Here is a 24,527-nt window from a genome sequence, read left to right as displayed (position 1 = left end):
GATATCTGGCAGCATCGAACATAAGCTTTCGCTGCTTTCAGACTCCCATTGATTCCTATGGCATCCGCGGCCTCCAGGGTGGCGGATTGAAAACCAGGTACGCTGGGCTGGAATAGTGGCGAGCGTACCTGTTAGAAATATGTTAACTTGCAAAAGGTGTCAGATAGTGCAGAATTTGTATTCAGAACATCTGCAATGACGTAAGCATTGATCTGTGTCAGATTGAGACCGGCGAATCGTATATTACGTCACAAATTTCAACTTTTGCTGGTCTGTAGGCTTTGATAAATAGGGCGAATCAGGCTTGCACTATTACGCTGCGGAATTCCAGTGTATTTGCGTTTGACGGCTTGATAAATAGGCCTCTTAGACTCTCACCATCTGATGAAACAAATTATTTCCTTGGTGGTCATTGCTTTAAGCTCGCTTCCGAGCTTCCTAAAGTATATGTAAGATAGTAGAGTTAATATACTCCTTATGTTTTGGAAAAAGTTCAGATAAAATCTCCGGGTAACAACTTTAATAGAGTAAAACACTTTGCACACTTTGAAGCACAGCAAAACCCTATTCAGAGTTAGAAATATACTAGCACAAGAGGTACATAGTTTAGTAGGGGGACACACCTGAGAATCCTTACAAAGCAAACACTAACTGGAAGGGGTTAAATTATCAGAGGGTCTCCCTTCAAATAGACCAGCTGATGGACTAGTTGATGCACTAGTTTGCTTCATACTAACTGTAGGGAAATAGACTGAACCAAAAAAGTAATACAAAGCACACAAATAGTTAACCCAGATGGGAAGAAAAAGCAAAATGTAAAACTGGTTAACCCTTAAGAGGGAAACAGTAACAATAGTAAGGTACTATCAAATAAGTTCTGAAAAACTGTGAAAGACAGCAAAAGTATTTACACATAACACAGCACATAAAGGGTTAAGTAAAATTTGAAACCAAGCTCTGCTGAGTGATGTAGTGCCTTGCCTCCTCCATCACTCAAGAGAATCTTTATTATATGCTGAATAGTTTACAGCAACTTAGGAACAGGGAAGGATTACATCTCAGTAAAGGTACTCTAAAAAGCAAGCAAAAATTGTTAACCCTTAGCACACCTATGCTACTGGTGTGTGCTAAAGCCAAGAACTCAGAGAATAAAAAAAATAAAAAGAAATTTGGCGCAGGTGAAGGAAAATACACTATGCACAACCCAGAAATAACGTTTGAGTGGTCTATGCCACTCAACAGTAAACAAAAAAATAAAAATAAAAACTGCTAAAAAGTGCAATAAACTAGTATAAGGTGTATAATGTACACATCTATGGCTCGAGATGATGTGAAGCATAATAATAGGTGGTGGGCTATGAAGGTGCAAATTTCTTTTCTATCAGCACCATCGTCCACTGTGCTTACCTCAGTTGCAGCAGCTTGCTTCCAGTAGATGAAAAAGTACGAGTACAATGCCAAGAATCTAAATCTGTAACAGCATCTACAACCCAGGGGATTGGTGGTCAAGTCCACATTTCACCTTCAGAGGGCTGTGAATCCACAAGGAGATGCACACTGAAGACAAGGGGATTGGTGGACTAGTCCACATTTCATCTAGCAGGCCTATGACATTCTCACTGAGTAAAGACCTTTAACTGCCTTTCTGATAACTCCTTGTCTACCTCCCTGAATGACAGGCTACTGCAAGGAGTATCTGGACCTCAAATTAATCAGAGGACCCTCTTAAGTGTGAGTAGATCTGAAATTCACTTTCACCTCACTTCTCATCAAGGAAGTAAAAGAACAGACTGATGATCATGAGAAGTAGGAGGGATTTAAAGCTCTGATGTGTTGGGGGTGTCTTTTGCATCCTTCTAGTGGTAAGGAGGGGAAATCCCACACTTGATGACTCCTAGAGGCCTATTTATCAAGCCGTCAACTATGCTGCATTCGATGGCACCAATACGCTCACCTGACCGCCTAACATCGCGGCCGCGGACCTGAATACGCTCTCCTTATTTATTAAAAAAGCTGTCAAAAAGCCGCAAACCAAGTACAGGGCAATGAGCAGAGGACTGTTGTTAACTAACAGTCATCGATCTCGCTGCTATTCAGCTTTTTCCCAACTTTATTTATAACCTGTCACTAAACACCGCTACTATACTAAAATGTTTAACCCCTATCCCGCCACTCCCAGACCCTGCCGCAACTAAATAAATGTATTAACCCCTATCCCGCCGCTCCCAGACCCCGCCGCAACTAAATAAGTGTATTAACCCTTATCCCGCCGCTCCTGGACCCCGCCGCAACTAAATAAGTGTATTAACCCCATCCCGCCGCTCCCGGAAACCACCACAACTAAATAAGTGTATTAATCCCTATCCCGCTGCTCCTGGACCCTGCCGCAACTAAATAAGTGTATTAACCAATATCCCGCCGCTCCTGGACCCCACCGCAACTAAATATATGTATTAACCCCTATCCCGCTGCTCCCGGAGCCCAGTACAACTCTTATAAAGTTATTAACCCCCATCCCTTCGCTCCCGGAGCCGACCACAACTAAATAAATGTATTAACCCCTAAACCCCTGGCCTCCAACATTACTACCACTTACTAAACCTATTAACCCCTAAACCACCAGCCCCCCACATCGCCATAAACTAAATTAACCTATTAACCCCTAAACCTAACAACCCGCTAACTTTACATTAAAATTACCTCATCCCTATCTTATAATAAATTTAAACTTACCTTTAGAATTAAATTAAACCATATTAAACTATTAATTAACCTACCCTAACTATTATACTAAAATTAGATTAAACTATATTAAACTATTAATTAACCTACCCTAACTATTATACTAAAATTACATTAAACTATATTAAACTATTAATTAACCTACCCTATTATACTAAAATTACATTAAATTACATTAAACTATATTAAACTTTTCATTAACCTACCCTATTATACTAAAACTACATTAAACTAACAATTAAATTAACTATATTACATATTTAAAAACCTAACCCTACTCAAATTATTTAAATCTACTATTAAAATTACTAAGTTACAAAAAACTAACAACTAAGTTACACAAAATAAAAAACACTAAGTTACACAAAATAAAAAACACTAAGTTACAAGAAAAAATAAACACTAAATTATACAAAATAAAAAATAAATTATCAAATATTTAAACTAATTACACCTAATCTAATAGCCCTATGAAAATAAAAAAGCCCCCCCCCAAAATAAAAAAAAACCCTAGCCTACAATAAACTACCAATGGCCCTTAAAAGGGTCTTTTGCGGGGCATTCCCCCAAATAAATCAGCTCTTTAACCTGTAAATAAAAATACAAACTCCCCCCAACAGTATAACCCACCACCCACACAACCAACCCCCCCCCAAATAAAAACCTATCTAAAATACCTAAGCTCCCCATTGCCCTGAAAAGGGCATTTGTATGGGCATTGCCCTTAAAAGGGCATTTAGCTCTTTTCCTTGCCCGAAGTCCCTAACCTAAAAATAAAACCCACCCAATAAACCCTTAAAAAACCTAACACTAACCCCCGAAGATCCACGTACAGTTTTTGAAGACCCGACATCCATCCTCTACGAAGCGGCAGAAGTCCTCAGCAAAGCCGGCAGAAGTCTTCATCCAAGCGGCCAAAGTCTTCATCCAAGCCGGCAGAAGTCTTCATCCAGACGGCATCTTCTATCTTCATCCATCCGGCGCAGAGCGGCTCCATCTTCAAGACATCCGGCATGGAGCATCCTCTTCTTACAACGTCTTCTGAAACAATGAAGTTTCCCTTTAAATTACGTCATCCAAGATGGTGTCTCTTACATTCCGATTGGATGATAGAATTCTATCAACCAATAGGAACTACGGTGGAAAAAATCATATTGGCTGTTGCAATCAGCCAATAGGATTGAGCTTTCATCCTATAGGCTGAAGGGAAACTTCATTGTTCCAGAAGATGTCGTAAGAAGAGGATGCTCAGCGCCGGATGTCTTGAAGATGGAGCTGCTCCGCGCCAGATGGATGAAGATAGAAAATGCCGTCTGGATGAAGACTTCTGCCGGCTTCACTGAGGGCTTCTGCCACTTCGTTGAGGATGGATGTCGGGTCTTCAAAAACTGTAAGTGGATCTTTGGGGGTTAGTGTTAGGTTTTTTTAAGGGTTTATTGGGTGGGTTTTAATTTTAGATTTTAGTTTATTATATTATATAGTTTATTGTAGGCTAGGGTTTTTTTTATTTTGGGGAGGCTTTTTTATTTTCATAGGGCTATTAGATGAGGTGTAATTAGTTTAAATATTTGATTTTTTTTATTTTGTGTAAGTTAGTGTTTATTTTTTTGTAACTTAGTGTTTTTTATTTTGTGTAACAGTGTTTTTTTATTTTTTTGTAACTTAGTGTTTTTTATTTTGTGTAACTTAGTTGTTATTTTTTGTAAGTTAGTAATTCTTTATTGTAGATTTAAATAACTTGAGTAAGTTTAAATTTATTATAAGATAGGGATGAGGTAATTTTAATGTACAGTTAGCGGGTTGTGAGGTTTAGGGGTTAATAGGTTAATTTAGTTTATGGCAATGTGGGGGGCTGGCGATTTAGGGGTTAATAGGTTTAGTAAGTAGTAGTGATGTGGGAGGCCAGGGGTTTAGGCGGTGTAGGGGTTAATAACTTTATTTAGTTGCGGTGGGCTCCGGGAGCGGCGGAATAGGGGTTAATACATTTATTTAGTTGCGGCGGAGTCCGGAAGCGGCAGGATAGGGGTTAATATATTTATTTAGGTGGTGGCGATTTCGGGCGGAAGATTAGGGGTGTTTAGACTCGGGGTATATGTTAGGGTGTTAGGTGTAAACGCAATTTGTTTTCTCCCATAGAAATCAATGGGATATCTGGCAGCATCGAACATAAGCTTTCGCTGCTTTCAGACTCCCATTGATTCCTATGGCATCCGTGGCCTCCAGGGTAACCAGGTACGCTGGGCTGGAATAGTGGCGAGCGTACCTGTTAGAAATATGTTAACTTGCAAAAGGTGTCAGATAGTGCAGAATTTGTATTCAGAACATCTGCAATGACGTAAGCATTGATCTGTGTCAGATTGAGACCGGCGAATCGTATATTACGTCACAAATTTCAACTTTTGCTGGTCTGTAGGCTTTGATAAATAGGGCGAATCAGGCTTGCACTATTATGCTGCGGAATTCCAGTGTATTTGCGTTTGACGGCTTGATAAATAGGCCTCTTAGACTCTCACCATCTGATGAAACAAATTATTTCCTTGGTGGCCATTGCTTTAAGCTCGCTTCCGAGCTTCCTAAAGTATATTTTTAAAGGCTCCATCATCTGCTTACTCCAACACCAATATACACCATGGTTGTAAGATCAATTGAAGACAATATGTTAAAACTATCCATCATTTAATGGACACCTAGCAGTCTGTACATTGTTCTGTTTAAAGATTCGGATCTACAAAAAAAAAATCTTCCTTATTTTAGAATACCCCACAACTTGGACCTGTCATGAGTCCTGCTGGATATCCTCTCCCATCATCTGATAGTCTGCTCACTAGAGAGAACCACCCTCTCTGTTATATAGTTATATATTTTACTAAAAAAAAACATCAGATATATAAAGAAATATAAATGTTGGAATAAATAGAACATTTTCTTCTATGTGAAGAACATTGGAATGTGAAATATTATTATTTCATGTAGGGTTAAGTGCACTTGGTTAAACGTGATTGGGTTAGCGTGCGAGTACGAGGGGCTAGATTTTTTTCAGTTTTCATGCTCCATTGAAGTCTAAGGGGGGATACGTTTCGTGCACGCCGCATTATGGCTTATGTGTAAACTTTTAACTTTCAACCCGTAATATGAGCGCAACCCGTTGCACGCAAAAAGCATCCGTCCAACACTGTTTACATTAGGGATTCCAGAGCAGTGAAACACTGCTCTCTAATCTCTCATCTAGGTCATTAAAAAATATAATGGAAATAATTGCTGCAATACTGATCCCTGTGGAACCCTACGTATCATTTTAGACTAACTAGAACATGACCCATATACTATAAACTCTTTAACCAGTTGATTATACACGTGTTAATATCTTTCTTAATTTTCAGACCCCTTATTTTGTAGAATATTCTACCATGTGTAGTTGTATCAGAATCTTTTGCAAAATCCAGATAAACCACAAATCAATTAAAACAGTGTTGAGTAATATTAAAAAATTTTTTTTTATAATAACTGCTGGGGCTGAAAATGATGATTACAAAGTAATTTAATGAGAAAGGAAAATATTTTGAAGTAGAATTTTAGTTTTCTGTATGGGGCGTGTTTCCAGGCTATGCCATGACAGGTAGCAATATTAGTAGCAGTGTATATGAGGCTGTTGTCATTAATTATCATTTTATGAATCTATTTTTTTGAAAAAATAATACAAAAAAAAAAAATACCCTGTAAGAATGTTGCAGGTCTTTACACATTCTTTTCCACGACTAGAAAACTTGCAGTTGAAGCATTGAGAAGGTCCAGGTCCCCAGCATCCCTCATTGGTACATAATTCATCACAAACGTTTCCTTCTGCAGCTAAAACATAAAAATAAACCAATAAATAAATAATTAAAGAAATAGAAAAACAAATAAATAAATGACAAAGCAAATAAGTGAAATAATATTATAAACTAGCAAATTAAACTATAATAGTAAAGAAAAATAAAATGGAAATGTTCATCCACATTCCATTTGATTTGATTTAATAAAAATACCCATCATATAGAGCTTGGGATTTTTATTTTTTTATTTCAAAGCAATTCTGCCATTTATACCATTATTTTCTTATGCCTGAGAAAACCACTGTACTAGCGGAGAAACGCGTTGCATTTTATTAGGGCTCTAAATAAATGTTTTAACTCTCAAATTTGAAAACAATTGTTTTATCCCTAAAACAGTTTTATATTAAAAATGATTTTGCTGTTTTAACTCACGCCTCTGGTCTACATGTGTTAAATCCTGCCTACGTGACCTTCTGGAAGGGAGCTCATCGCCACTGTGCAGTGAGCTGGAGCACTGAGGGTCTCCAGAACGTGCCTATCAGCACATCAAAGTGCTGCTGCATATTGTGAGTACCCTGCAGGGCCTGGTGAACCATGGGACCAAGTGGGTCCAACAGCCCAGGCAGCACTTTACAGGGGCCGGCATTTCAGTAACTGACTCAGTCACTGTGATAGCCAGAATACTCAACATACACAGGAGCCGAGAGCGGCACTTCAGAGAGTCAGACTAAGGTATAACCCTCTTAGCAAGCAGTGACCACTGCAGGGATCGCATCTGCTCTTCTGCCAGTACAGCCTTACAGTACTGTAGATTGACAGTCTGTGCTACTCCCCTGCTGAAGCTAGCTTTGAACATTCCGGCGGGGGCTTTTGAAAACGGAGAGGACAGCTACTGCATGAGCGACATTTGTTTATGTTGTAAAATGCCTTTTCTGGCTGCCGGTGTAACCCCCTCCAATGCGTGTTTAGATAACAAGCAGAATGACAGGTAACACATTCATCAGATCTCCTGCTACAGAACGGCAATTTTAACTAATCCTTTTATTGTACTAAACAGGCTGCTTTGAAAGATTGGGGAAAGGTGAGGGAGATGTGGGACTTAAAGGGCCAGTAAACCTTAAAAAATAATGTTATATAATTCTGCACATAGTGCAGAATTATATAACATTATATTAGCGTTAGCTTTATACAATCTAATATTCCCTGTGTATTTTTATAAAAAAAGACTGTTTTTCAGACCCGCTCTTCTGAGCGGGTCTGTTTTTTATCACAGAGCGCATCTGGCCAGCTGTCTAGTCACAGCCAAGCGCGACCGTGCCATTACACTCAGTGCAGCTCGCTCCCGCGGGTCTGAAAAACAGTCTTTTTTATAAAATATCACAGGGAATATTAGATTGTATAAAGCTAACGCTAATATAATGTTATATAATTCTGCACTATGGGCAGAATTATATAACATTATTTTTTAGGTTTACTGGCCCTTTAAAAGACCAGTAAATAGTTGATTTTTTTTGTATTTATTTTAAAGTTTGTGTAGTTTAAATATATGTAAGTGATCACACAGATGTAATGATTTTATAATAAAAACTTCTTTTAACTTATATTTTAGTAGATTTCTGAATTCCCTCAACAAGCTTTAGATTTGCTAAATTTCAGCTGATCTAACTGAAGAGTTAGAGACCAGCTGCACCATGCAAATAAAAGTAAAATAAGTGTGATTCCTTCTACAGAAAAACAGTGCCTAAGTTGCTCTTTTGTATAGTGTGCAGGGCCGGATTTCCCATTAGGCACAGTAGGCATGTGCCTACAGGCGCCTTGCAGTGAGGGGCGCCTGCCTGTCAGTAATAAATTTTTTTTTTTTTTTTTTTTGGTGAGGGCATTAATTTTAGTAGGAATTGTGCTGCCAGGTGCTTACAGAGTCGAGTGTTTCATTGGGAATATGTTACAGCAGTTGAGGGAGCCATGAAGGAGAGAGGGGCAAAGATTAAAACTAAACCCCTCCCATTTTTGCCAGGCATGTTTAGTTTCACTTCTGTTGCCTCACACAGCCAAGCTCCATGCTGATGTGTAGCAGACACTTTTTGTTGAAGGAATGAAAGCTTCAGAACAACAGGTTAGGACTGTACAAGGCTTCTAATGCTGCCTAGAATGACAACATAATAAGCAGAGCACTTTAACCCTTGGCTACCAGAGAGGGTTGCAGTGTATTCACTTGTTATGTCACGGGCCGGATTTACATCTCAGGTGCCTGTAGGCACAAAAACCTGAAGCGCCCACCCCCCCACCCCCCAAAAAAAAGTGCAAAAAAATGTGCAAAAAAATGAGGACTTTTTTTTATTATTATTTAGGACAACTAAAAATAAATCTTAGATGTAAAATTACATTTTCCCTTTTATGGAGATACACAAATACACACACCAAATGCAATATTTGTTGTAATGGAAGCTACACCAAAAATCAATATTCACTTGACTCAAATGGCCATACAATTTCTATTATGTATAACAAAAACAAATCATGTTAAACTTTTAATGCAAAATATTCTAAAGAAAACCCTATTTAAAGGGACATAAAATGTGACAATTTGCTAGGGCATTTTATTTTGCACTAGTGCTTGCACAGAAGTGTGTTAGCCTCTTGTAAAAGAGTTAAACACATAGTCAATGTCAGTTCTGAGACAGCAATACACATCTGTGCAGACTCAGATGGGCTCATAGGACATGTTTATTGACAAGCCATTAGTGTATTGCTTTTCTGGAGATGACTTTGACTATGTGCTTAACATTTTGTTGGAGTTAAACACAGTTTTGTGTCAACAATAGCAATATTAAAACTAGCAGCATGCAAGTTCATCAGTAATCTTTGCAGCCAGTGGAAGAAAATATAAAATGTAGGTATTTTTTCCACTACATGAATGTTGTAGATTATATGTAATCCAGGGGTCAACAAATGTGTTTAAAATTAGAAATTCAATTTACTACAAAACACAAACATACCACACTTACTTGATAAAATAACAGATTAACCATTTTTAATGTGATGTGTGTGTATGTATATATATATATATATATATATATATATATATATACACTACACATACATACAAACAAATATGCCATGTGAGTGGTTTACACACATACACATTTTACAGCCTTACAGTCTACAAACTTTACCTACATTTTATATTTTCTTCCACTGGCTGCAAAGGTTACTGATGAACTTGCATGCTGCTAGTTTTAATATTGCTATTGTTGACACAAAACTGTGTTTAACTCCAACAAAATGTTAAGCACATAGTCAAAGTCATCTCCAGAAAAGCAATACACTAATGGCTTGTCAATAAACATGTCCTATGAGCCCATCTGAGTCTGCACAGATGTGTATTGCTGTCTCAGAACTGACATTGACTATGTGTTTAACTCTTTTACAAGAGGCTAACACACTTCTGTGCAAGCACTAGTGCAAAATAAAATGCCCTAGCAAATTGTCACATTTTATGTCCCTTTAAATAGGGTTTTCTTTAGAATATTTTGCATTAAAAGTTTAACATGATTTGTTTTTGTTATACATAATAGAAATTGTATGGCCATTTGAGTCAAGTGAATATTGATTTTACATCTAAGATTTATTTTTAGTTGTCCTAAATAATAATAAAAAAAAGTCCTCATTTTTTTGCACATTTTTTTGCACTTTTTTTTGGGGGGGTGGGGGGGGGGGGCGCTTCAGGTTTTTGTGCCTACAGGCACCTGAGATGTAAATCCGGCCCTGATAGTGTGTATGTTTTATTTTATTTATTTATTTAATTTTAAACTTTGTTGAAAATTTCTCACACAGAAAGTATAGGCTATATATATATATTAGTCCCACCCATTCTTTTTTGTTGCTTTCTTAAGTATTACAAGGACAGTCTAGGGCCTCTATTTAACAAAGGTCTTGCGGTCCTGATCCGACAGTGCGGATCATGTCCGCAAAACCTCGCTGAATGCGGAGAGCAATACGCTCTCCGTATTCAGCATTGCACCAGCAGCTCACAAGAGCTGCTGGTGCAACGCCGCCCCCTGCAGACTCGCGGCCAATTGGCCGCCAGCAGGGAGGTGTCAATCAACCCGATCGTACTTGATCGGGTTGTATTCTGGCGATGTCTGTCCGCCTGCTCAGAGCAGACGGACAGGGTTATGGAGCAGCAGTCTTTGTGACCGCTGTTTCATAACTGCTGTTTCTGGCGAGCCTGCAGGCTCGCCAGAAACACGGGGCATCAAGCTCCATTTGGAGCTTGATAGATAGGCCCCTAGATGTCAACATTAAACTTTCATGACTCAGTACATGTCATTTTAAACAACTTTCCCATTTACTTTTATCATCAATTTGCTTTGTTCGCTTGGTATTCTTTGCTAAAAGCTAAACCTAAGTAGGCTCATATGCTAATTTCTAAGTTCCTGAAGGCCACCTCTAATTTCAGTGCATTTTGACATTTTTTTACAGCTAGACAGCACTAGTTCATATGTGCCCTATAGATTACATTGTGCTCACTCCCGTGGAGTTACCCAGGAGTCAGCACTGAGTGGCTAAAATGCAAGTCTGTCAAAAGAACTAAAATGAGGGGCAGTCTGCAGAGGCTTAGATACAAGGTAATCACAGAGGTAAAAAGTATATTAATATAATGGTGTTGGTTATGTAAAACTGGGGAATGGGTAATAAAGGGATTATCTATCTTTTTAAATAAGAAAAAATCTGAATGCTTTAAACCCTTAATACTTGTGCACAAAATCCATATAATTTCTGTACAAATTGTCATGCATTCTACAAAAAGTTAAAATCATGGTGTTTGTCTAGCTTTTAAAGTTATTAGTATATATAAATATATATATATATATATATATATATATATCCCAGGTGCCTCTTACACATGCATTAACTACGCAGAAATGGGCTGGTTAGATGCATTGTATTTAATATATATATATATATATATATATATATATATATATATATATATATATATATTTTTATCAGTTTAACCTTATATTGTGGGTTTTAGCTCCTGAATACGAGCGCTAGAGGGAGTTGCCTTTATTTCTCCTTTTGGGGAAGATATTTGGAGTATACCCACTCTTTGTTATAGTGCAAGAGATTATTCACCCCTTTTTGCACCTATGGGGTAAATTGCAGGCTCCCAGCAGCATAACCTTACCATGTACAAAGACACAGAGCCAGTCAGGGGTGACATTCAAGGTGGAACAAGCACATCATTCTAACTTTCTTCCCACTTATTGCACAATTGTGCATAAACTTTGGTTGCATACAGGCAGGCTTAGTAAGGGGGGGTGGTCAGTCTAGTGGGTTGATATGTTAGTAATTTTACTATTGGGGGCGTCATTTCATTCTCGGACCCAGGCAGAACAATGTCTTGAGCCGGCCCTGGTACCCTGTATGCATATTACACTGCACTGTTTATTTGAAAACTTATATGCACATGAAGTGCCCTCTGCTTTCTTCGTTTAGGATTTTGATTACAATTCTGCCATTTGATTTAGAAAACAAACATTAATTATATAACATCATAACCACAAACAATTGTTAAAGTAATAATAACAAAAAAACAAAAGAAGAATTTATCATTTTTTAGGTAGGTATATTTGGACCTAGAGTTTGGCAGTTTCTACCCTGGAAGTGAGATAGCATATAGCCCCAGGGAAAGCTATTGAATGTTTAGGGCACGGAGTTTCTGTTTGTGCATTTGGGTTCCTGGGGTTGGAGTATTCGGAAAAGAGCAGGTTGAGTCAATTCTCCATCCCACTGACAGGCAGACTGAACCCAGTTTAGGTTTCCACTAGGTTAAGTTAGTGTAATTAAGGTGACTAGGCTCACCTGATACTTGTTTACTTCCTTTATAAGACTAAGGGGAAAAAAGTCAAAGACAAGGAGAGGGGTTCAAAAAACAGTGACTTGATAAAAAAAACAGGGCCATTTGCCATAAGTAAACAGGCGTCTTTTTAAGCATGTATGTTCCTATTACAGAATTCTGTGCAATCTCAGAAAGATCCCTCGTCAAGGTGCCAATAAACAAGCATATATATATATATATTAAAAAGTTACTTAACATTTACCTATATGTTGAGCCAAGATCACTTATATATAAACTATGAAAATAAGGATAGGGAGGACAATATTATCTCAGATAATAGAGATAACATCAAAGTTCACAACACTGTTTAAAAATAAAGCTTTAAAAGCTACATTGAATGAAAATGTACCATGAAGTTATGACATATTTTATATATTATACATTACCAATAATAAACAGTAAACTTACCACATTCTTCTGGACTTTTGAGGTTTTTAATTTTCACTTCTTGGTTTGCTCTGAAGAGGTTTTTCCAGTTGAGAGTATCAGCAAAGCAAAGGGAATTGTTTCCATTAATGTAAACATTACCGTCACTCACTTCTTTGAGTGATCGCAATCCCAGTGACTTCAGGTACTTGCTAAATATAGCCAGACTGTATTCTCTAAAACAGAGCATAAACATTTTAAGAATAATCTGTTTCATTTTCACTATGGAACTAGAATTTTATAAAAGGATTGAGTAATGGAGGCTTTGGTAATTTATTTAGGCCAAGATTAAAAGTGGAGGCCAAAAATATTAGCTCTATTGAGCGATAACACTGCTTAAGTTAATCACTAGTGCTCTTATTTTGCTCTCATATTACAAGTTGAAAGTAAAATGGTAGAGTTCAAGTAAAAGCTGCAAGTGCACTTACATCTGGAGGTCCGAAAGTGCGACTGCACTAAATCCCTTACATAATAGATATCTATGGGGCACGCTGCAAAACATAGGTCCTGCCTTTCGCTTGAGCACTAACCCGAAGGTATGCTAACCCAAAAATGCATTAAGAATTGGTAGAAATAGTTTTGTTCTTTACACAGTATGTAATAATGTATTATATATATACTTTTATTCTATCCCTAACACTTTAATTCAGGTCACGCTAAATTTTTTAACCTCGATATGTGTTGCACTTGACTGCAATTCACTGCTTGGCATTTAAGTAATATTTAACTTGGCTGTGCTATTCATTGAAAGTATAAGGCACTCTAAAGATATATTGTCCACACTAACATTCTCTGGTAATTCTTTTTTACCATATAATCTAATATCAGATTGTACAATATTCTTAACATGGGCCCGTGATATTGATTGCACACCTTGCACTATCAATAGCGCTCCACTTGTAATAACTCAGGGCCTTAATGTTGCCCCACCCAACAAGTAATTCATAAGTTGCCAGCATATTCTTAAACTGTACAATTTGGTTGAGTAATATTACTACTTTGTTGCATTGAAATGTTTTTTTCTCAGCTATTGAGTGACTATAGTGACAAAAGACAAATCTTGTAGCTCAAACGTCTTAATACAACCACTGTATTTTTTTTAAATATACATATGATCTATACGCTAAAATGGAATATATAGCTGTAATGCACAGCTTTCTTATCATCAAGTAAGAAATTGTAAAGTTATTTTTTTTTTAATAATAACAACAGCTTTATATACTGGAGAGAGAACTACAGTATACCAGAATAACTCAACACCAGGAAGATTGAACTACTATAAAGAGTATAACTTTATATATATATATATATATATATATATATATATATATATATACATCTAGATTGTAAGTACCCACGGGAACAGGGCCCCCAATTCCCCCTGAATTTGTCTGTTAAATATTGTCTGGTGTCTCATATTGTACTGTCCTTTTATCTTTGTTACCCATGGACAGCGCTGCGGAATCTGTTGGTATATATATATATATATATATATATATATATACATACATATCTTTATATTTATTTCATTCTACACATACACAGCTGATGAAGAAAGGGATCATACATGTGTGTCTATACTCAGTAGGTACCCAAGCAAGTTGGTTTACTTTAAAGGACCAGTAAATATGGTAGATTTGCATAATCAACAGATACATGATATAACAACAATATCCCGCTGCTCCCAGACCCCGCTGCAGCATAAAGTTATTAACCCCTATCCTGCCGCTCCCGGACCCCGCCGCCACTAAATAAATGTATTAACCCCTAAACTTCTGGCCTCCCACATCACTACCACTAACTAAACCTATTAACCCCTAAACCGTCAGCCCCCCACATCGCCATAAACTAAATTAAGCTATTAACCCCTAAACCTAACAACCCGCTAACTTTAAATTAAAATTACAACATCCCTATCTTAAAATAAATTTAAACTTACCTGTACAATTAAAATAAACTAATTTTAAACTATTAATTAACCTACCCTAACTATTATCCTACAATTAAATTAAACTAGCAATTAAATTAACTGTATTTTTTATTACAGGTAAAATAGCTGATTTATTTGGGGCAATGCCCCCAAAAGTCCCTTTTAAGGGCGCCATTGGTAGTTTATTGTAGGCTAGGGTTTTTTATTTGGGGGGGGGGCTTTTTTATTTTGATAGGGCTATTAAATTAGGTGTTACTCTTTTTTATTTTTGATTTTTTTCCCCCGTAATTTAGTGTTTTTTATTTTGTAATAATGTTTAATGGTAGATTTAAATAATTTTAGTAGGGTTAGGTTTTTTTTAATATGTATTTTAGTTTATTTAATTGGTAGTTTAATTTAATTATAGTATAATAGTTAGGGTAGGTTAATTAATAGTTTAAAAATAGTTTATTTTAATTCTTCATGTACGTTTAAATTTATTTTAAGATAGGAACGTTGTAATTTTAATTTAAAGTTAACGGGTTGTTATGTTTAGGGGTTAATAGCTTAATTTAGTTTATGGCTATGTGGGGGGCTGGCGGTATAGGGGTTAATAGGTTTAGTTAGTGGTAGTGATGTGGGAGGCCAAAGGTTTAGGGGTTAATATGTTTATTTAGTGGTGGCGGGGTCCGGGAGCGGCGGGATAGGGGTTAATAACTTTATTTAGGTTGCGGTAGGGTCCAGAGGGGTGGGATAGGGGTTAATAACATTATGTAGGTGGCAGCGATGTCGGGGGTGGCAGATTAGGGGTGTTTAGACTCGGGGCTTATGTTAGGGTGTTAGGTGTAAACGTTACTTGTTTTAAACCATATAAATCAATGGGATATCTGGCAGCATTGAACATAAGCTTTCGCTGCTTCCAGACTCCTATTGATTTCTATGGCATCCGTGGCCTCCAGAGTGGCGGATTGAAAACCAGGTACGCTGGGCCGGAATAGCCGCGAGCGTACCTGTTAGAAATCTGATAAATGGAAAAAAGTGTCAGATAGAGCCAAATGTGTATTCGGAACATCTGTAATGACCTAAGCATCGATCTGCGTCGGATTGAGACCGGCAGATCATATGTTACGTCACAAATTTCAACTTTTGCTGGTCTGTAGGCTTTGATAACTAGGTCGGATCAATCTCGCAACAATTACTCTGCGGAATTCTGACGTATTTGCAGTTGATGGCTTTATAAATATCCCCCGTAGACTGATACATTTCAAAGTTATGACTATTGCCACTCCTCCTGTATCATGTGACAGCCACCAGCCAATAACAAATACATATAAGTATATTCTGTAAAGTCTTGCACATGCTCAGTAGGAGCTGATGACTACAAGTGTAAAAATAAAAAGACTGTGAACATTTTGTTAATAGAAGTAAATTGGAAAGTTGTTTAAAATGGCATGCTCCATCTGAATCACAAATGTTTAATTTTGACTTGAGTGTCCCTTTAAAGGGACTTTGTACACTAAATTTATCTTTGCATACAAGTTGTGTAGATGATCCATTTATATAGCCCTTTTGGTGCTGCTGTCTATGCAGGGTGTTTGAAGCACTATATAGGAATCCGATTTTAGCTTAATTAGCGCTTCCTTTAAACTGCTGTGTGTGCAGATCAGATTCAGAAGCACTATTTTTTTCTCACTACAGTGCACACACTAGTGTCAGTGCATTAACTGAATTTAATGAATATTTCTTATTAACTGGCAACAGCAGGTCTTTGTATAATTTATTTTACTGTAATTTAATTCTGAAACTGGGGGTGAGTTTCAAAATGTAAGTTTTATTGCAGTGGGGGCATTAATGAGTGGGCTTCTGCCTGAGACCTGCCTTATTGCACATACTATTACATATAATTTAAAGGGATATTAAACAGTATGAGAGTGTGATAAAAAAAAAAATATTATATACTCTTACTACTTTCTTCTGCTAACACAGTTAGGGTTGACAGCTGTCCGCCACAAAAATACTGGACAATTTGAAGGTGACTGGGCACAATGGTAGGTTGGGGGGTGTTACACAATGCCCCCTCAAAAGCTCTACCTTCTCCCCTACTCTTGATTTTACCATGTATATTTTACAGAACTGAGCAGTCATTTTACCTCTTGGCTGCCAGTAGCATACAGAATAATACTTTTACCACTTTGGTTGTCCGTAACACTTGCATCAATAGTAATCTAACCCTGTTAACTGCCCCTCACTTTTACTGGACAGTCTGCTAAAATACTGGACTGTCCAGCTGAATACTGGACACCTGGCAACCCTACATACAGTCATGTCTTGGGGAACCCTGAACAATCAAGAAAGGGATGAGGGTATGATGGTTGTTATATGCCCATGGAATCTCACTTGTGGAGAATAGAGCAGTTTTACCTTAAAGGGACATAAAACGCAACATGTTTCTTTCATGATTCAGATAAAGCATGACATTTTAAATAACTTTCTAATTTACTTCTATTATCAAATTTTCTTATTTTTCTTGTTATCCTTTATTGAAAAGCAGGAAGGTAAATTCAGCACTATATGGCAGCAGTTTTTCAAGAATACATTAGCAAGAGCACAATATGGCAGCACTATTCATATAGTGCTCCAGACATGTGCACACTACGTATCCAGATTTCTCTTCAACAAACGCTAACATGAGAACTAAGCAAATTTGATAGAAGTAAATTATTATTTTTTTAAATTGTATTTTCTATCTGAATCAAAAAATGTTAGATTTAACTTAACTTTGGGGTACAGTGTTTTTTTTATTTTTGGGGTGTTTTTATCTATAGATTTAGAGTTTTTATATTTTTGGGCAGCAAAAGAGCTGAATACCCTTTTTAGGGCAATGTCCATCCAAATGCCCTTTTCAGAGCAATGGGTAATTTCGTTTTTTTTATTTTGGGGGTTGGGGGGTTGTTATGTTAGAGGGTTTAGTGGGTGTTTTTGCACAAAAAGAGCTAATCACTTTAGGGAAATGCCCTACAAAAGGTTATTGGTAGTTTATTTTTAGAATAGGGTATTTTTATTTTGGGGTTGTTGTTTTTTAAGGGGTATTAGAATAGAATTAATTTTTTTGTTTTTTGGCAATTTCTTTTTTTATTTTCTGTAATGTCATTTTTTTTTAATTTTTGTAACGTTAGGTTTTTTATTTTTCTGTAATGGTAGTTTTTTTGTGTAATGCTAGTTTTTTTTTAAAGATAAGTTTGGGTTTTTATTTAATTTTACAGGTACTTTTTATTTTTTAAGGTACTTAGGATTTTTTTTTAGTAAAGTCGTAGATGGAGGTCTAGGGGGTAATAGTTTTTTTTAGGTATTTTGCAATGTGGGGGGATGGCTGTTTAAGGGTTAATAGTTTATTTAGGTATTTTGCGATGTGGGGGATGGTGGTTTAGGGGTTAATTGTCTTATTTAGTGTTTGCGATGTAGGGGGTTATGAGGCTAGGGGCTTATGGTAGAAACATAGAAACATAGATATTGACGGCAGATAAGAGCCATAGGCCCAGCAAGTCTGCCCGACCTTACCTAACAGTATAAACTTATCTAGTTCATAGGATAGCCTTATGCTTGTCCCATGCATTTTTAAAGTCCCCCACAGTGTTTGTTGCTACTACCTCTTGAGGAAGTTTATTCCTATGGTAAGGTGTTAAGTTTTTTTCACTTTTTTTCTATGCGAAATGTGAAAATGCAAGGTCGTTTGTGCGAGTAGGGTGTTTTTTTTCAACTTTTTTGACTCCATTGATTTCTATAGGGGGAATACATACACGCGCACGCAAAAACTCTGCTTAGGATTTTTGGGTTACCGCTAGTGCAAAATAATTTTTTTTTAGAACTTGTAATACCAGCTGAGCCAGACAAGCGCAAAAAGCCTAATGCTAGCGATGTTTTCGCTAACACAAGAAAACTATTTAATCTAGCCCTAATTTGGTAAAAGAAAAATCATTAACGCCCATATTTATGAAGACCTATTGATATAGGACTTTCTCTTGCAGTCTGTTACAGCATGAACACAATTGTATGAAAATAAACATTTAGAAAATGACAGGTTCAATCTGTTACATTGTACACTTTAAAGGACATAATATACTGTATATACTGTATATGATCTTTCATTAGTTCATTAATAACCTTTTTATATGGAATGTGAAAGATATACATGAGAGTAAATTGAAACAAAATTCCTTGCAGCTATGTTGCAGTACTAGGGTTTAAAACCTCAGTGTGCATAAACAGTTCTGCGGATCATTTTTAATATATGCCCTTACCTTAATATATGCCTAATGAAGCTTACAGAATCCTATAAAAGGAGGCTTTTAGATATGAGGTATATAACATTTGATGAATAATCCACAGGCTTTCTAGTTTAAGCAACTCTTCTAATGCAAAATAACAAATTTACAAACATGTTCTATGGCCTGATTCATATACATGGAGAGAGATTAGATTAGATGTGACAGGGATAGAAATAAATGTGGTACACGTATTGCTATAAACAGATGTCCAAAAGGAGTAAATTATATGGAATAAAATATGGAATAAAGCAGTCCCAATTAGACCTCAGAATAATTTAGTAGATAACCAATGAGTATGACAATACTTAATCCGTTATTCCCAGTGATTCATGATATCATATCGTTAATTCAGACCTGTTGGACACGTTGTGCCCAGTGTAAAGATCCAAAAGGCTTTTCTTTTTGGTAAAATACGATCCAGATCCCCACCTCTTTTGGGTCTTTGGGCTTTCTCTATGGCACTAAGTTCTAAAGACTGTGCGAATAACGTTATCAACATTTCTAAGCATACATTGTCTGAAGACGAACTTGAGCTTTTGAATAAAGGGTTTTCTTTCTGCCCAAAAAAGAAACTGCAACTTTTTAAATTACAAAAGGACCTGTTTAGATTCTTTAGAAATTTTAAACTGAAAACTATGTGTTGGGAGACAAAATCAATATCCATATCTGAGAGTCCTGCGATCCATTTAAACCAGCAAGGATTAAAAAAGAAAAGTCACTTTGCACCAGGCACTGTTAACCATAGCATAGAAACATTTGCATCACTTTATATGACATAGAAAAGCTGCAGAGTAGGATAGAAAAGTATAGAAATACAAATTAGAAATATAAGCACAAGGACACTAATGTTTCTCATAAACAAATGAAAGCATTGCAAGATCTTCAGAATCATTCGGATATTATTCTGAAAAGAGCAGATAAGGGTGGGGCGGTAGTTGTCCTTTATAAAGAATACTATATACATGAAATTAGAAAACAACTAGAGGATAATACGGTTTATAAGGAATTTACATATAATCCTGTACTTAAGATTCAGAGAGAAATAGAAAGAGTGTTTTTTATTGCAGAAAAAAAATAAAATTATAGGTAAAGATGTAGTGTCTTATTTAAAAACTGAAAAACCTTGTACCCCAGAAATTTATACCCTTCCCAAGGTGCATAAGAGCATGACCAACCCCCCAGGTAGCCCAATAGTGGCTAGCACCAATTCTTTTTTCACAAATATCTCCATATTTTTAGACAAAATTCTGCGTCCCTATGTTGAATGATCAAATTCATTCATTAAAGATACTGGGGACTTTTTGCTTAAGCTTGACTCCCTGGAACTCCCCACTACTAAATTTATTTTGCTTAGTTTACACGCTTGTATACCTCCATCACGTACACAAGCGGTATTGACTCAGTATACTCAGTATTGAAATCTGATAACAAATAAAATGCTGCTCAAATTGACTTTTGTATAAAGTTGTTAACTATTAGACTGTATGGTAATTATTTTCTGTTTCAGGATGATTATTTCCTTCAACTCCAAGGTACTGCCATGGGTTCCAACGTCGCTAATTTTTTTTATAAATTTATATGAAGATATATTTTTTTTAAATAGTATGTTTATTCAGTATGGCGCTACCTCATGGCGTTATATCGATGACATTTTTGGAGTGTGGATGGGCGATGTTGGAACCCTGGTTAAATTTGTTAATGAACCTAATGAGTGAGGAATACCTATATTTTTTAAATGTGAGAGTCATCAAAGGGGTTAACTCATTTAAAACTGACCTGTTTAAGAAAAATACAGACCATAATAGTCTTCTGAGGTATGACAGTGCTCCTTCTTCTTTGATTAAATCTCTCCCCCATAGTCAACTTCTGCGGGTTCGTCACATGAGTCGGACGCTGCCGATGAGGGCTTCTTTGTGTGGACGCTATACCCGGTAAGCTGGATTTTGCTGGCGTGTGTAGGGGACGGAAGTTTCCTATGCTGGAGGTCAGATACCGACGCTGGGAGTTGGACACGGCATAGGGTTACAGAGCTAGCAGATACTAAGCAAAACGTGACAACGGTGGTCTCACAACAAGAGAAGAGGTACTTCTATTTACCCACTTATGTTGTGTGGTCTGAGAGACTATAAATGTTACCCAGGACGCACCTAGTCACAGAGACTATCTTCTGGCTCAATACCATTTCAGGGTCAGGATTTTCCTCTTACCCCCTTTTTTAAACTAATATATGTATATACACATATTAACACACATGTATATGTATGAAACCCCTTTTATACTGGGGGTACAATTGGATTGCTATTGGCTGAAAAAATTGAATCACCCAATAGGAATTAGGGCTGCTAAAATCCTATTGGCTGTTCAAATCAGCCAATAGCTTTTAAGCAGCTCTCATTCTATTGGCTGATTCAAATCAGCCAAGTGTATTTTAGTTTTCTTTAATTGGTAGTTAGTTTAATTTTAGTTTAATAGTTATATTAGCTTAATTGTTAGTTTAAACTTAGTTTTTTTAATTTGACAAGTAAGTTTTAATTTAATTTAAGATAGGGAAATTGTAATTTAAAAAAAAAGTTAGGGGGTGTTAGGTTTAGGGGTTACTAGTTTAAATTAGTTTTTTGCGATGTAGGGGGCTTTGGGTTTAGGGGTTAATAGTTTAATTTAGTATATTTTGTTGTGGGGGATTCTGGATTAGGGGTTAATAGTTTAATTTAGTAAATTTTGTTGTGGGTGGCTTTGAAGTTTAGGGGTTAATAGGTTTATTATAGTGGTGTCGGGGAGCAGCGGAATAGGGGTTAATATCTTTATTATAGTGTGGGTGATGTTGGGTGCGGGGGAATAGGGGTTAATAACTTTAGTATAGTGGCGGCGATGTCGGGGAGTGGCTGAATAGGGGTTAATAAATTTTATTAGTGGTGGCGATGTCGGGAGCGTCAGATTATGGGTTAATAACTTTAATATAGTATTTGCGATGCAGGAGGGCCTCGATTTAGGGGTTAATTGGTAGTTTATGGGTGTTAGTGTACTTTGTAACAGTTTAGTTATGAGTTTTATTCTTTTGGTTTAGGGGGGCTTCTGGTTTAGGGGTTAATAGTTTAATTTAGTAAATTTTGTTGTGGGTGGCTTTGAAGTTTAGGGGTTAATAGGTTTATTATAGTGGTGTTGGGGAGCAGCGGAATAGGAGTTAATTTCTTTATTATAGTGTGGGCGATGTTGGAGTGCGGGGGAATAGGGGTTAATAACTTTAGTATAGTGGCGACGATGTCGGGGAGCGGTGGAATAGGGGTTAATAAATTTTATTAGTGGCAGCGATGTCGGGAGTGTCAGATTATGGGTTAATAACTTTAATATAGTATTTGCGATGCGGGAGGGCCTAGGTTTAGGGGTTAATTGGTAGTTTATGGGTGTTAGTGTACTTTGTAACAGTTTAGTTTTGAGTTTTATGTAACAGTTTTGTTGCACAAAACTCATAACTACTGCTCTCAGATTGAGAAACGGATTGTGTCGGTATAGGGTTTAACGCAAGCTTTTTAGCCTCACTGCAAAACTCGGAATGGCTGCGCTATAGAAGTCCCATAAAAAACTTAATTTTTACGAGTGCTGGACTGACGTTGCGTTACCTGCTAAATGCTTGCTTTACAGCTATACCAACAAGACTTGTAATGGCTGTGGTGCTGTTTTAACGCTGAAATTACCATTTTTTCAGCATTAAAACACGAACGCCCAACTCGTAATCTACCTGTATTATTTTAACCTCCTTGCTAATTTCAGAAAAAACTTTAGCATTTTAGCTATAACTCCTAAACCTAAACCGAGCCCCCCCCCCCCCCCCACATCGCAAACACTAAAATATTTTTTTTAACCCCTAATGTGCCAAACCGTACATTGCCGCCACTATAATAAATATATTAACCCCTAAACTGCCGCACTCTCGCATCGCAAACATTAGTTATATATTATTAACCCCTAATCTGCCATCCCTAACATCGCCGACACCTAGCTAAATTTATTAACCCCTAATCTGCCGCCCCCAACGTCGTCGACACTATGTTAAAGTTACCTCTAAACCTCTAAATCTAAGTCTAATACTACCCCTAACACCCCCTAACTTAAATATAATTTAAATAAATATAAATAATATTACTATAGTCAACTAAATTATTCCTATTTAAAACTAAATACTTACCTGTAAAATAAACCCTAAGATAGCTACAATATAACTAATAGTTACATTGTAGCTATCTTAGGGTTTATTTTTATTTTACAGGCAACTTTGTATTTATTTTAACTAGGTACAATAGTTATTAAATATTTATTAACTATTTAATAACTACCTAGTTAAAATAAAGACACATTTACCTGTAAAATAAAACCTAACCTAAGTTACAATTACACCTAACACTACACTACAATTAAATTAATTACCTAAATTAAATACAATTAATTACAATGAAATAAAATGATCTAAAGTACAAAATCCCACCCTAAAAAAACCTAACACTAACCCCCTGAAGATCACCTTACCGGGAGACGTCTTCACCCAACAGGGCCGAAGTCCTCAACGAAGCCGGGAGAAGTCTTCATTCAAGCCGGGCGAAGTGGTCCTCCAGACGGGCAGAAGTCTTCATCCAGATGGCATCTTCTATCTTCATCCATCCGGCGCGGAGCAGGTCCATCTTCAAGACATCCGACGTGGAGCATCCTCTTCAAACGATGGCTAAACACAGAATGAAGGTTCCTTTAAATGACGTCATCCAATTCTACCTTAATTCCTATCCGTCAATCGGAATTAAGTTAGAAAAAATCCTATTGGCTGATTGCCAATAGGATTGAGCTGGCATTCTATTGGCTGTTCTATTGGAACAGCCAATGGAATGCCAATGCATCAGCCAATAGGATTTTTTCAACATTAATTCCGATTGGCTGATAGAATTCTATCAGCGAATCGGAATTGAAGGGACGCCATCTTGGATGACGTCATTTAAAGAAACCTTTATTCTGTGTTTAGCCATCGTTTGAAGAGGATGCTCCGTGTCGGATGTCTTGAAAATGGACCCGCTCCGCGCCGGATGGATGAAGATAGAAGATGCCGTCTGGATGAAGACTTCTACCCGTCTGGAGGACCATTTCGCCTGGCTTGGATGAAGACTTCTCCCGGCTTCGTTGAGGACTTCGGCCCAGTTCGGTGAAGACGTCTTCCGGTAAGGTGATCTTCAAGGGGTTAGTGTTAGGTTTTTTTAAGGGGGGATTGGGTGGGTTTTAGAGTAGGGTTTGTTGTGCGGGTGGTGAGTTTTAATGTTGGGGGGGAATTGTAATTTTTTTTCAGGTAAAAGAGTTGATTACTTTGGGGCAATGCCCCGCAAAAGAGCTTTTTAAGGGCTATTTGTAATTTAGTGTAGGGTAGGGCTATT

The 24,527-nt window shown here is 37.0% G+C and overlaps 1 protein-coding gene across 1 annotated transcript in view; it reads right to left on the bottom strand.

Moving 5' to 3' along the window:
- Positions 1-24,527, bottom strand: part of LOC128660624 (epidermal growth factor receptor) — a 411,537-nt gene that overhangs the window by 110,074 nt on the left and 276,936 nt on the right. Inside the window, exons 12-13 of the mRNA XM_053714555.1 lie at positions 12,868-13,061; positions 6,456-6,588 (exon numbers count right to left, since the gene is read on the bottom strand). Of these exons, the coding sequence (XP_053570530.1) occupies positions 6,456-6,588; positions 12,868-13,061 (327 nt within the window). The remainder of the gene's footprint in view (positions 1-6,455; positions 6,589-12,867; positions 13,062-24,527) is intronic.

The sequence above is a fragment of the Bombina bombina genome, chromosome 5, assembly GCF_027579735.1.
Source record: "Bombina bombina isolate aBomBom1 chromosome 5, aBomBom1.pri, whole genome shotgun sequence".
NCBI lineage: Eukaryota > Metazoa > Chordata > Amphibia > Anura > Bombinatoridae > Bombina > Bombina bombina.
This window is presented reverse-complemented; position numbering and strand designations above follow the sequence as displayed.